The sequence below is a fragment of the Arvicola amphibius genome, chromosome 9, assembly GCF_903992535.2.
Source record: "Arvicola amphibius chromosome 9, mArvAmp1.2, whole genome shotgun sequence".
NCBI classification, from domain to species: domain Eukaryota; kingdom Metazoa; phylum Chordata; class Mammalia; order Rodentia; family Cricetidae; genus Arvicola; species Arvicola amphibius.
The window spans coordinates 36,704,342-36,719,564 of NC_052055.2; the positions used below are offsets into that span (position 1 = coordinate 36,704,342).

Sequence of the window (15,223 nt, forward strand, 5' to 3'; positions counted from 1 at the left end):
GTTATCAACTGTGAAAAACTACACTTAAGCATTTTTTCACAATTTTAAGGACTCTTCGATAGCTCCTGTCTGGACTATTTCTTGAGGTGGGGGCTGTCACAGAAGCTTTCAATGTCTCTCATTCTGAGTCATGAGTCTGCAGTGATCCATCCACTGCAAAAGGAGCTTCCCTGCCTGTAGCAGTTGATGGCAGCATGGATTATGGAGATGCCCTGTGCCTGGCACTGAGACTCGTGTTTGATAAGCCATGAGTAAACCTTGTAGTCTTCTCTTATAATGATTCATTTTGAGTCCCTTTCCCATCAGACCTAAGAGTTCCACGAAGATGAAAATCAGTCCTCGTGAGACAGCATTCCTAACAGCCCCATTTGGAAGTATAAAATGCGTGACTTGAGTTCAGTAGGCTCAATTAGTTAGGATCTAATGTCTGTGGCTTTGAAAATGCCCTTCACACTTTTTAGTGCTTATTTGATGTTCATATATATCCCCTGCAACTGTAAACTTCCCTAATGGCAGTGACTGCATCATCTAGTCTCCATAGCATCCTTTGCAGCAGGCAGTGTCTGGCATATAGCAGACCCTTTGTTTTTCCAAAGAATGTGTATGTGCCGTGCGCACACACACACACACACACACACACACACACACGAAGAAGAGGAGGAGGAGGAGGGAGGAAGAGGAAGCAGCAGCAGAAGCAACAGCAGCAACGGCAGCCTTGATAGGGAGCCAAGCAGGAATTTGAGCTGGAGTGGATGAGTGAACCCACACACTGGCACTTGGCACAGGAACCCTCAAGCAGCTGAGCACAGAAGCGCCAAGGGTGTAAGCCCTGAGCTCTGACTGGCTTATTGTTAATGTTTCACCTAAAGTCTGTTCTAGACAGTTGGTCCTGTCATAGAAAGAGAAACTGTTACAAGTTAGCTAGCAGAGCATTTAAGGGGAAAAACTGGCTCCTGGACTCTGCCTGCTCTGAAGTACTTCCTGTCAAACTCGTATCTCAGGCTGTACTGATTTGTTGTCACTGATTCGATGTGTCTCCCTGAACACGTCACACCCCTGGCCCAGGGCCTGCTGGGGCAGCGTGTGTAGTAAGTTCCTGCAGAGCCCTCTCCCCACCCGGCTCCCAGCTCCTACACTAAGTGCTGCTGCTGAAAGCAACCCAGCAGCAGAAGTTGGGAAATATCGTCTTCTCAGGACCTCTTCTACATACTTCCCAATTTCATTTAATTATTTTCTTTATTTGGAAACAGGATCTCATGTATCCCCAGCTGGCCTTGAACTGAGTATATAGACAAAAGTTACTTTCTTTTTCTTTTTGTTATTTTGAAACAGTGTTTCTCTGTGTAGCCTTGGCTTTCTTGGAACCAGTTCTGTAGACCATGCTGGCCTGGAACTCAGAGATTACCTGCCTCTGCCTCCCGAATGCTAGGATTAAAGGTGTGCATCACCATCGCCCAAAAATGACTTCCAACTTTGATTTTCCTGCCTTTATGCCCCAAATACTGGTATTCCTGAGGTATCACCACACCTATTTATGTGGTACTAGGCCTCGTGAATGCTAGTCAATTATTCTACCAACTAAGCTACATCCCCAGGCCCCAATTTTTACCTATTTAATTTATTTTATGTGTATGGGTATTTTACCTATGTCTATGTCCTTATACCACTTACATGCCTGGTGCTTGAGGAGGCCAGAAGAGGGCATCAGATTCCCTAGAACTGACATTCTGGGTGGTTGTGAGCCTCCATGTAAACACTAGAAATCGAACCCGGGCCTGTGTACTTAAACTGAGCCATCTCTACAGTACTGCTTCACCTGCATTCAATCATACATCATAAGAATAAAACTAAAACCAGTGTGTTCAGCGTAGTCTGGTTCTGAGGGATAGGTCATGTGCATTTGTAATTTGAATCCACCAAGTGAATTTAAGGATTTGGTATCAACTATACTGTACAATGCATGAACAAAATAGATATAACTGACTGATAAAATGATGTTTAATTATCACATGCCAAGCTTCTTCTAAGGCTAACACCCAACCCCTCCTCTGGACCGTCCCAAGAAAATAAATTCTTTGGTTTGAAGCTAGTTAGTGGTGTCCATTACTAGGTTAGGGTAGGTTTGCTATTTACTGGGACTGTATTTTAGAAGCCATAATCTTAACACTTTGGCCACTTGCCCCAAGAAATACTTAAAACTAGTTCGAATTATTTTTTTTAATTTTTTTAATTTCTTTTATTATTTTTTTTATTTTGGTTTTTGCTGTAGTTTTAGAGCCTGTCCTGGAACTAGCTCTTGTTCTACCTGCCTCTGCCTCCTGAGTGCTGGGATTAAAGGCGTGCACCACCACCACCCTATTTTTGTTTTTTTAACTAGGGGTGTGTGTGAGTGTGTGTGTGTGTGTGTGTGTGTGTGTGTAGGAGAGAGAGAGGGGGAGGGAGAGAGAGAGAGAGAGAGAGAGAGAGAGAGAACAAGACAACTTCGAGGAATTGGTTTTTCTTGCACTGTGTGGGTCCCAGGGTCAAACTCTGTCAGGCTCAGCAGCAAGTGCCTTTACCTCTGAACTGTAGACCATGCTAGTCTGGGGAGATGTGTGGAGTAAGAACTTGCACATTCTTCTTTCTTCACTCTACATCACTATTTAGATCTCCTTACCATTCCTCAAATAAATAAAAGCCAACAGAAATACCTGCTTGTGCACAGGCCTGTGTCTTACCTGTTTCTAAGTGGGTTTGTGGGGACAGCTCGTATGTAGAAGGACAAATGCGTTTATAGCTGATGGATGGTGAATCACCTGAGTGCTTGCTGGGAAAGTGTTGGAAGACCCAGCTGGAGAGATGGCTCAGTGGTCAAGAGCACTGGCTGCTTTTCCAGAAGACTCAAGTTCAATTCCCTGCACCCATGTGGCAGCTCACAGCCGGCTCTAACTCCAGTTCCAGGGGACACAGTGCCTGCTTCTTGTCTCCACAGGCACTAAATATGTGTAGTACATAGATAAAACTTCCTCAGGCAGAACACCCATACATATAAAATAATAAATTTGTTTACAGATAATTGGAAAAGAAAATGAAGAAATCAGATTAGAAAGCGACTAACCCTAGATCCTCCCCCACACTACCCATGTCCAAAAGCAACAGCAACACAATTGTACAGTGACCCTCATGACCCTAAGCTCTCTCAGGACCAGTAACTGGTGTTTCAGAATTACTCTTGAGTGATAGCTGTTTCACTAATTATTCTATGTTTGCAATGTTTAGGCGTAATTGATTGTTTCACTGTTCCAAAATGTGTTATATTAATTTGTTATATTTAAGTATTCTCCAATAGTTTATTGGGTCTTAGAAATACTGTAGAAGATGCTGGGCGGTGGTGGCGCATGCCTTTAATCCCAGCACTCGGGAGGCAGAGGCAGGCGGATCTCTGTGAGTTCGAGGCCAGCCTGGTCTACAAGAGCTAGCTCCAGGACAGGCTCCAGACCTACAGAGAAACCCTGTCTTGAAAAACCAATAAATAAATAAATAAATAAATAAATAAATACATAAATAAATACATAAATAGATAAATAAATGCTGTAGAAGAGGACGGGCTCCCCCTGCCCTTTTATCCTCTCCTGTCTTGTCCAGCTTGGCTTTCCTTTTTATTTTTTTATCCCCCCCCCCTTTTTGTTTTTCAAGACAGGGTTCTCAGTGTAGTGATGTGGGATTCCTCTCTGTATGCTGTGAATACCATTGGCTAATAAAGGAACTGATTTGGGCCTATAGCAGAGCTATAGGGAAACAGAGTTAGGCAGGGAAAACTAAATTGAATGCTGGGAGAAAGAAGGGCAGAGTCAGGGAGAAGCCATGGAGCCGCTGCTGGATACAGACGCACTGAAACTTTGCTGGGAGGCCTCTACCTTGTGGTGATGCACAGATTAATGGAGATGGGTTAAATTAAGATGTAAGAGTTAGCAAATAATAAGCTAGAGCTAATGGGCCAAGCGGTGTTTTAAATAATATAGTTGTTGTGTGATTATTTCGGGGCCGAGCAGCCAGGAACCAACAAGCAACTTTCCTCCTACAGTGTAGCTTTGGAGCCTGTCCTGGAACTCACTCTGTAGACCATGCTGGCCCCGAACTCACAGAGATCCGTTTGCTTCTGCCTCCCAAGTGCTGGTATTAAAGGCATGCACCACCACCTGCCTTCCCTTTCCTTTCTTATGAATGTGTGTTCTGTGCTAAGTACCACACCTGAGATTTACAGAGACCAGGATGGAACCCAGCTTCTGTTCTATAAGCTGCATGGCACAAAATAAAAAAATTGAAAAATCTGTGCTCTAATCTCCTTACTTGTATAAGAAATAATGATCATAGCCATCTTTGCAGAGCTACCCACCTTCTTCCTCAGTACTGAGGTTAAAACTCAGAGCCTTGTCCATGTTAGGTACAACCAATGAGTTACAAGCCCGGCCTGAGGGTGTGTGGATGTGCATGTGTGTGGGTGGGTATGTGTGTGTGCACATGCGTGTGTGCAGAGGTGGGGGTGTGCATGTGGGGGGAATATGTATGAGTGTGTGTGGTTGGGTGTGTAAATAAGTTAAAAGCATGTCAATCACCAAGCACAAAAGCAAACATGTGTTGCTACTGTGTTGGCCTACATTTATGTTACTTTGTAGTCAGTTCCTAGGTTAAATTCCTCCACTGAAGTTGATTACCTCATCTCCTTTGACCCTAATCTGAACCAGCGATTTTCCTCAGCACCAGATAATGAACTCAGGAGGCCTGTTATCTCAGCAGAGCTCACTTGCAGAAAATCCTGGGAAAACAAAGTTAGGAGCTCAGGTTATGACATCAGTGTTAGGGTTCAAATCCTGCTCCACCCCTTATTAGTGAGACAAATTTGGCTGATTAATCTCTGTAGGCCTCACTTTGCTAGCCTATAAAATGGGTTAAGTAGTAACCATCTTCTTATGGATATTATGAAAATGAAGTGATTTTTTTTTAAAAAGATAAATGTACTGGGAAATTAATCCCAGCACTCAGGAGGCAAATGCAGGAAGATCTCTGTGAATTCAAGGCCAGTCTGGTCTACAGAACTAGTTCCAGGACAGCCAGGGCTATTACATGGCAAAACTCTGTCTTGAAAAACAAACAAACAAACAAATAAAAAATAACATTTCTTTGTTTTTTTCTTTTTAGAGACAGACTTCTACTGTATAACCACAAGTTGATATAGAATTTGTAGCAGTCCTTTGCCTCAGCTTCCAGGGGGCTGGGATTATAATTATGAGCAACTGTGCTCAACTTAGTAAGACCTTTTTTTTTTTTAACTTTAAGGAATTTATAAACTAGCAGGGGAGAGGTTCCGGGGTAACTACACACAGCAGAAGGTATCACTATACAGGTAGCAAGTGGCTTAGGTGACCCAGAGTAATTCTGAATGTAGGGAATACCAGATGAAGAAAGTGAGCATTTTCAAGCAAAAACAAAATTTAAAGATGGAGAAAGGTCTGTGATAATTAAGGAAGAATAAGACTTAACCTCGCTGGGGCGTGTCACCCTAGGGAGGACAGCTTGCAAGTCACGCTGGCAGCCTGGGAACGCGGTGAAATTAGGGCAGTTTCTGAGGAGGCAGAATTGCTGAAGAGGGTTCAGACATTACTAGTGCTGGGGAGGGAAAGCGCTTGGGACACAAATTAGAGTTTTGTACCCTTGACTTTGAGACACAGGCAACAGCCTAGTCATTGTTCCTTTATCCTTGGATGCTTCTAAAAACTGCTGTGCAGAAAAGGCCGCTGCAAGCACACCACCATTGCTAGTGGGGCCTGCAACTGAAGCCTGCTCAGTGAAAGGGGGCTTGCTTTGGCTGCGGGACCCTCCGGCCCTCCCTGGACTTTCCTTGGTCTCTCACTACAGCTGTGATAGCCGTTCTTCTGAATAGAGATGATTGATGCTTAATTTAATAAAGCCCCCTGCTGTTTCACTAAACAGTGTTGCAGAATGGAGTGCGGAGAGAGACACCTGTCTTTCTCCACTAGCCCGGATGTGCGTTGAGTCATATCGCTTGGTTGTCTCATCTCAACAGAGAGAGAAAGGCCCTGATGAAAATGAAGAAAAAGAACAGAACCATGTTAATGGCAGGATATCTTCTAGTCTAGAGGAACGGTGCATGGTGAAAATAGCCCTCATTTTTAGACCCGAAAGAAAAGTTTTACAAATATGTGGCTCCGCGGTCTCTGTGAGGCAGCACTTGTTCAGCTAGTCCGTGTGCAGACATCTGCTGAAAACCCACACAGCAACCGGGAAGCTCTTCGTGCTGGGTGCTGGCCCCATGGTACTTTCCTTCAGCTTAGAATTGGTGTTTTCAGTCCCAAGAGGAAGGCTGAGACCTGTAGGTTTTAAGCAAGAGGCAAGACTGGTAGTTTGTGGATTGTTATCGCCCTGCAAGACCCTTCGCAACTTCCTCTTGCCGCCCACAGCAGAATGCGGAAACCCTTGCTGTCAGGCCACTTCTGCAGTTACACACAGTTGCAGTTTGGGATCCTCCGTTCACACTATAGCCTATTTTTTGGACGTTCTCTGCATTTGAAAATGTGTCTGCTGTGGTGGGATGGCTGACTGACTTCACCTGTCTTCTCTTTGCTGCCATGCAGTGCTGCAGTTGAAGCTCCAGCAGCGGCGGACCCGGGAGGAGCTGGTGAGCCAAGGGATCATGCCGCGTAAGTGTCTCTCTCTCAACATTTGTACGCTTGCTCTTTGTATTGAAGTGGCTCCTGTGTGGCACAGGAGCGGGTAACAGCAAAGGCCATGGGTTTATTTTCCAGTTGTACCTGCCTCTTACTTTTCCATCAGTTCTTGGTAACTGGGTCATCCATCACCCAGATTCATCACATCCAGCGAAACACGCAGTATTAGGCTTCGAGGGGCTCAGCAAATAGTCCTTGCTTTGTAACTGTACCTTTCATGGGCTTTACAACTTCCCTTCATGAGAGGAGCAGGGGCTTTTCTGCTGGTGCTCAGGCACTGGGGAGAGAAATCTGTTTTCTGTTGCGGACAGGTATTGTCAATGGACTAGAGTTTATTTTAGAGAGATCCTGAGGTGGAGGGTAGGGGTGTGTGCATGCCTGAATGGCACTGTCGGTGAGCTGCCATCACTCTGTCCCAGTGGCTGCATCCCTTGGGGGAGAAATGAAACCAAACCTTAGAATTTGTTAGAAACAAGAAAGCCTGCTTTGACTACTAAGAGCACTGTAGATAGCGAAGGCTGGGGCCAGCGGTCTTGATCTTTTGACATTTCTTTACTGAGTTCTCAGCAGATCGACGGGGTCCCTCCCCTGGTGGTATGTCATCACCACTGGGATCCACCCTGAAGAAGATAACATACACATGCGCATGAGCATGCATGCGTGCCCATGCATACACACACACACACACACGTCAGCAACATCTGCTTTCATGGAAAACTGGGCTTCACCTCACTTCGGTGCCTACTCCCCTGCTGCCGTGGTACCTGTGCTGTCAGTCACTCATTCAAGGTAGCAATGTGTGCAGTTGGTAGTGCAGGGTAAATCCGCCCCTGCGTTCAGGAGATTTATGGTTAGAAAGCAAAGGAAATGAAGACAAACGAGGAAGATAATTTAAGAACCTGCTAAGTGCTGTGTATAAATTTACCTGGTGGATCTGTTAACAGCAACAGGAAAAAATGGAGTCTCTTTGGATAAGTTGGCCTGGTGTGATGGCACATTCCTTTAATTCCATCATTTGGGAGACAGAGACAGAAGTTCAAGGCCAGAGAGAATCATACTGTAAGACTATTTTAAAACCCCAAAACAGACGAAACAGGAAAGGAATATCAAATAAACCAGTGTCTGGAGTATGATGAGCCAGGAGTTAGGGTGCTCTGAGAGGAGTTAGGGTGCTCTAGAGGAGTTAGTTAGGGTGCTCTAGAGGAGTTAGTTAGGGTGCTCTAGAGGAGTTAGGGCGCTCTAGAGGAGTTGGTTAGGGTGCTCTAGAGGAGTTAGGGTGCTCTAGAGGGGTTAGTTAGGGTGCTCTAGAGGAGTTAGAGCGCTCTAGAGGAGTTAATTAGGGTGCTCTGAGCACAGTAGGAAGCCACTGCAGGTTCTGAACAACTGAGGACAGTGTTTGACTCCATCATGGTGTTAATCTTTCTGTTCGCTGCACTTTACTGCGGTCTGATTGACCTGTTGTTCTTTGTAGTCTGTGATCCTCCAGAGAAGGGTTCCAACCCCAGCCTCAGTCTCAGGGTTCTGCAGTAGATTGGCAGTGTTCCTGGTAGGCAGTAATCTGTGTGTTTTATAGAACATTCCAGAACTGCCAGTCTGCAGACCTCATCAAGAAGCAAGCCTCATGTGCTTACCCCGACACGAAGGGCGTCTATGTTTATGTCCGCTTTGTACCTAAGATGGTTTTAGACATCAAAATGAAAGAAACACAAGGCCCTGATACGTGCCCCCCAGACATGAAACAACCAAAGTCTGGGTTGCTGCAGTCTACCCAGTGCAATCCGCATGGCTGGCTGCAGATGCATCACTAGTTTTGAGAGCCTTGTTCTCAGGATCGGCAGTAGGTTTGGGCTGCCCACATTCTTCTTCCTGACTTTCATGTGCTGCTGAGGATCATCTGGGTAGAACTGACCAGCCATATCTTCCTTGCTTTAGCGTGGTGCTCAGAAACTGCAGGTGTCCGTGTGTCCCTCCACCTTCCTGAACTCTTAGAGAAAGTCACTTACTCATGTTCCTGTCCCCCAGTACCTGGCCCTAGGTGAATAAAGACAGCTGATTGCAAAATGGTGCGTGTGTAGAAAAAAAAAACTAGCAAACTGGCTAGAATTCTGGTCACAGTGTTTGAAATAACCTCAATAAACTCTCCCGTCTTACTGGGAGCCCACGGCCTCCAGCTGTCTTGGAGTCAGACTGCATGCTTGGGTGTGCCTGTCCCATGAATTGGGAATGCTCACCTCTCTGCGGACTTCAGAGAGTCTCTACCCCCCCCCCCCACACCACCACCAGGAGCTTTCCTGTGGACAGTGCTGATTTCCAGCTTCCTTGGGGAGGAAATGGGAGCAGAAAAGATGGCGAGAGAGAAAGCTGAAGCCTAGAAGAGCTCGGGTGTGAGAGTCCCCTCTCACCAGTGTGCGGGAATGCAGGGTTAGGCCCCAGGCTCCCAAAGAAGCTAGCCCGCAGTGGTGGGGGTCCCCAGCATCCCCTCCCACCGTCGCCCCTTCACTGCTGCATACTGCTTTCCTCACCTCCATCGCAAGCCTCTTAAGGGAAGCACAGGCAGGGCCAGCAGGCAAACTGAAAGTAACAGCACTTTGAAGCGTCCACTTAGAGTCCATCGATTGGCCTGGGACGTTCCCAGAGTCCTTACATCTAAGTTTGTTGTACAACTGAAGAGGAAGGGCAGGTAAGCCAAGGCAGAGAAAGGACAAGGTTTTGTGGCTGTGTTTTATTTCTGGTTTATACCTTAAATCTTTTCATCCAGCCTGCCCCCTCCCCCTTTGATTGTGGGAAGGAAGATCAGCATAGCTTGCCCCAGAACCCTCATTCACGGTTCCACGTAGGATGGACTACTTGATTCAGCTCACTCATCGAATCTGCAGGACGTGATGTGCTCCCGTGGCTCCTTTCCCATTACGGTTGTTCTTGTTCTGTGTGCTGTTCAGCACTGGGAGTGGCCTTCTCATGGATTTAGGGGATTAAAGTCTTCTAGTTCCCACATACCTTCCTCTGTGGCTCATGTGTCTCAACTGTGGATATGGAGCTGGTTTCTGCTGTGTTCTGAACAACATCATTTCCCAGTATCCTTTATTCTCATTATGTAAACATGTCTCAAATATAACACCACTTAAAACCCATCAAATGCAGAGTGCCAAAAAGTGGGCCCATGCAGTCTCTTGGCTCTGAACTTTTTCTAGTGCTTTCTGAGGAAAAGGGAGGGAAGATGGCGCCTGCAGGAAGCAAGCAGGTCTTTCAGTCCAGAGCAAAGTCAGAGATAGGAACAGCGTTCTGACAGGGCCAGCTGTGCAGCTGTACATAACTGTGTAAGAAGGCAAGTGTGGACGTTGTCCTGAGCAAGCAAATGAGAAGGAACTCCTGTGACTCCCTGGATGTGAGAGTAGAGCCACAGTTGTTTTTCTTTTTCCTTCTTGGCCTGTTCCACCGAGACTCCTTGACAGCAAGCAAAGAGCAGGAGCATTTGTGGTGTAGCAGCCAACCTGTTCATCCGTCATCACAAGCTGATCCAGAGCAGCCATGACACCTCAGCACATAAGTGGAGAAATAAATCTTTGTCCTTGAAGTGCTCTGGGAGCTTGGCTTGGTCCTCTTGAGCTTGTCTTTTTAATTCCTTCATGTCCTCCCTCCCTCTCTTCCTCCCTCCTTTCCTTCTCTTTTGTTTTTGGGTACTGAAAATCAAACCCAGGTCCTCATATGCTGGATAGATGCTCTTTCCCTGAGCTCTATCCCAGCTATACCATGTCCTTTCATTTATTTTTCTTATCGTATGTGGGGGTGTGTGGTGTGAGTATATCTGTCTGTATATGTATGTGTACATGTGTGGTTCTCTATGTGTATGTGTGTCTGTATGTATATGTCTTATGTAGATTTCAGGAGTCATTTCTCTCCCTTCATTCAAGTCCCAGGAATTAAACTTAAGTCATCAAGCTTGGCAGCAAGCACCTTCACCTGCAAAACCATCTCGAACCATGTCTTTATATTTTAATGGTGTTCCCCTGTGTCTAGGCACTGCCATTGGTGACTCTTACGGCTGACTGGTTAGTGCCATCCAAAGGCCTCCTCTCCTGATATGCTCATACACATGGGCAGAAGAGTGACTGGTTCTGCCAGTTGATTAGGAATGGTTTGTAGGTCTGCGAATAAACCCTACATGTCTCATGCTGACCCTGCAAAGAATGGCTGAGAACAGTGGGTTCCTAAGACCCTGAATAGACTGACCCAGCTTCATTCCACCCCTCCAGTTCTGCAGGCTGACCCTGTTGCCCATCTCTCGCTTAGGACGTTGGCCACCTAGTCTACACAGAGACAGTGCCCAGCCCTAGCTCCTCTAAGTGACCATTTTGTTAGGCCCCAGTGCTTGCTGAAGCTTTCCTGTTCATCTGATCCAGAAGAGATGTATTACTTTGACAAAAGGTTACATGTCACTCTGTGAAGCATTGGGAATTATTACTACATTTCCTTTCCCACTCAAGTTAAATTCTTTGTGGATTGGGGGATGGCAGACTGAACCAAACCTTGTTACGCTAGGTGTGCGCTCGGTGCTGATGAATGACCTTTGTTTCCTACTAAAGGTTAAGGTGACAAAAGAAGGTTGTAGGTCTCTGGGAAATGTTTGTTCAACAGTGTATGTGTTTGCTTTTTACACATATTTATTTTACTATGTATTAGTGCTTTACATGCATGTATGTAAGTGGACCACATGCATGCCTGGTGCCCACAAAGGTCAGAAGAAAGCACCAGGATTCCCTGAATTGAAGTGACAGGCAGTTGTCAATGGCCATGTGGGTGCTGGGAATCGAACCAGAGTCCTCTGCAAAAAGAGCAAATGCTCTTAATGCCAAATCACCAGCCTGAAAATGCTGTTTGTTTTTAGCAAAGGATGACATTGTCAGGGATGTTCTGTCTCAGTAGAAACTTCATGGATTAGTGCCTTCATGTCAGATCAAAGAGGGACAGACACCTCCTGTCTTAGGCTTCCATTGTCTTCATTTGCTCAAGTCCATCTGGAGGTTCCCAGAAGGTCTGTGTATTAGTCTCTGAATTACAACTCCTGTTAACTAGTGGTTTGGCCAAGATCTACTCTTTCCAAAAGGAGCATAAGAAACACCCCACCCCCAGCACACCTTTGCCAATTCTAGTTCTGGTTGTCCCAGGCTCCGCCTGCCTCCAGACACTTGCTCTGAGAGCCTCAGCGCAGCCCATCTGCCCTTTCAGACACAGAGGTGATTTCGGCAGAAAAGAGACTTTCCTATCCTTTTGTTGTCTCCCCCATCCTTTCCTTTCCCTTCCTCCTCCAGCTTCTCATCTTCATCATCATTTTTTTTTTTTTTTTTTTTTTTTGGTTTTTCGAGACAGGGTTTCCCTGTAGTTTCTAGAGCCTGTCCTGGAACTAGCTCTTGTAGACCAGGCTGGCCTCGAACTCAGAGATCCTCCTGCCTCTGCCTCCCGAGTGCTGGGATTAAAGGCGTGTGCCACCACCGCCCAGCTCATCTTCATCTTCTTGGTTAAAGCAGAGACCCCCATGAGTTGATGTGTCCTTTCCACAGAAATATGGAAATGTTTAACTGTAGTTGCAGCTCTGATTTTTGTGGGTTTTTTTCTTGTTTTTGTTTTTATAAACACTGGTAAAATGTGTATTTCTGGAATGAGTTGGACTGGTCCCTAGATTTGAAGTTCAGGGAAAATTGTGTTAGGCATGTGGTCCCTGGAATGCTTTTCTTTGTCTCAGGGAGGCCAGCTGGGCCCATGGCTCCTGGGGTTTCGTGTTTCAGTCTTGATGGAAATCGGAGTCCTTGTCTCTCTTCTGCTGTCCCAGTGTGTGTGCCTCAGTGAACAGTGACTGGCATAGAGCCTCCTCCTTGGGCTCGTTGCTCACAAGCCCTAAAATAGGAGTGTGGAGTTCACTGTGTGTTGTGCCTGAATCCAAACAAAAAAACCAAGGACAAGCTTTGTTGAGCAGGGTAGAGAGTCATTTTTAAATTACTATTAACATTTATTTATTGACCAGGCATAATAGCACATGCCTTTAATCCCAGCACTTGGGAGGCAGAGGCAGGTAGCTCTCTGTGAGTTAGAGGCCAGCCTAGTCTACAGAGCAAGTTCCAGGGTAGCCATAGCTATGTAGAGAGATCTGTCTCAAAAACAAAACAAAAATTATTTATTGTGTGAGTGTATGTGGCTGGGTGGGTTTTTTTGTGTTACGGGGTATCAAAAATTATTTATTGTGTGAGTGTATGTGGCTGGGTGGGTTTTTTTGTGTTACGGGGTAGTCAGGCGGGGAGGCTGGAAGGCTTGAGGGAGTTGGTTCTCTCCTACCATGTGTGTGCCAAGGGTCAGGCCCTGGTCGTCTGGTTTAGCAGCAAGTGCCATTTCCTGACAGACCATCTCTTTGTCTTGTGAAAGGTGGCACTGACATGTAACTTTGGTTTACAAATTGCTATGTGACCAGGTTGGCCTCAAACTTGTAAAGATCTGCCTGCCTCTGCCTCCCTACTGCTGGGATCAAAGGTGTGTGCTGTCATGATGGGCTTCCAAGTAATCTTTTCGATGGAGATTTTATACAATTTTATTATCTTTTCAAAACAACAGGAAGGTCATTGCTTTGCTCTCCATAATTTGTTCTTATTATCTGAGGTGTAGCCATATAAAGGACAACATTTTACAAGGTAATAAGGGAGCAGGGCAAAGTGATGCACACCTGGTCCACATAATGCCTTCCAGGCCAGTCTGGACCACATCTGAGAACCTGTCTCAGCAAAGACCTGGAATACAGTAAAGGAAACGAGGAGATTGTGAGGCCTTCGGGTGGCTACTTTGCTAATTCTACAGCCCAGCATCCTGAGGTCGAGGTTCATCCTCAGCACCACACATGGATGAAAGACAGAAATCATGGTGTGACAAATGGAGCCTGGTGCATCTGATGAGGTGATGATTTAGATTCTTCTGCAATAGAATATTCTCAGAAGGACGAAGATGATTTACAGCTTATCCAGATAGAAGACTAAGGGATATTCAGAAAAAGTGGTCATTTGGGGTGTCTTTCTGTGCCTGTGTCAGTGTGTTTTGAGGCTCATTTCCAACATTCATATCATCCTCTCTCAGCTTCCCAAATGTTTGCCATCATGCCTGAGTCTTTCTCTTTTTTCTTAACTGTTTTGAACTTTACAAAGAAAGGGGGATGTGCTGGAATCATAGACCAGTCTGAAGTCTTTAGCTGCAGAATACTGCGAAACTCACGTGTAAACACTAGTCGCAACCATAAGGACACGACACTCTCAAACAGTTGTCCATGCAGCCAGGGCTACACAGAGAAACAAAACGAAACAAGTTGGCTGTGGTGGCTGGGGAGGTGGCACTGGGAGACCCTGAGACTCGCTGGCCAGTCTAGCCCAGTCATCAAGATCGAGGTTTATCAAGAGACAGTTCTTAAAAAGAAGGTAAAGGGCCAGCAAGATGGCTCGTTGGGTAAAGGCACATCCTGACCCCCTGTGTTTGGTCCAGGGCCCACATGGTAGAAGCAGAGGCCCAGATAGTTGCCCTTCAACTTTTACACATGTGCCATGTGTGCATCCACCCCACAATACACAAAATACATAAAACGTAAAAGAAAAAAAAAGCTTTAAAAGGGGCCAGAGAGATGGCTGAGTGGTTAAGAGTGCTTTCTGTTCTTGCAGAGGACCTGGGTTCAGTTTGCAGTGCTCACAGGAGATGTTAGTTTTGCTCACAGTTTCTTTTAATGTATATATGTGTTTGCCTCCATGCATGTCTGCATCACGTGTGTGCCTGGTACCCAGAAGGGCATCAGATCTCCTGGAACTGGAGGTGCAGTGGTTGTAAGCCACCAAGCCAGTGGTAGGAACCTAATCTGTGTCTTCTGCAAGAATAGCTAGTGTCATGGTTTTTGAGATTGTAATACATGATTGACCGGCCTGTGGGGAGAGAGTACGCCATGGTGAAGTGAAGTGAAGCTGTGCAGTTCCTGATGTGCAGTGAAATGCATATATATGCACAGTGAAGCGCACATACATGTACAGTGAGCGCACATACATGTACAGTGAGCACACATGCATGCACAGTGAGCGCACATACATGTACAGTGAAGCGCACATACATACACAGTGAGCGCACATACATGCACAGTGAGCGCACATACATGCACAGTGAAGCTGTTCACTTCATACAGCTGGGAAGTGAAGGAAGGAAAGGGATGGGGGTGTCCCACTATCCTTATCTTTCTCAAAGCTGTACCGTCCTAAAGGGTTTATCACTTCCTGGAAGAAGCATGGACTAAGGACTAAGTCTTTAACACATGGACCTCTGGGAAATATTCACAGATGCCATAGCAACCAGATTTAAAGTGTTTGGCCCTGGTGTTTTAACCCTAGTGTACCATATCTTTGACATCTGTGTGTACTAACTAGTCTGTATACCCCCTCCCCTAGCTTTGGCCCTTCCCACCACTGGTGGATCGAGCAGCTGTACCTCAG

General features: G+C 45.9%; 1 protein-coding gene across 2 annotated transcripts in view; it reads left to right on the plus strand.

Moving 5' to 3' along the window:
• The window catches only part of Mrtfa (myocardin related transcription factor A), a 94,444-nt gene that overhangs the window by 55,724 nt on the left and 23,497 nt on the right, over positions 1–15,223 (plus strand). For both annotated transcript variants that reach the window (XM_038343523.1, XM_038343525.1), the window contains exon 2: positions 6,633–6,698. In XM_038343523.1, the coding sequence (XP_038199451.1) occupies positions 6,633–6,698 (66 nt within the window). The remainder of the gene's footprint in view (positions 1–6,632; positions 6,699–15,223) is intronic.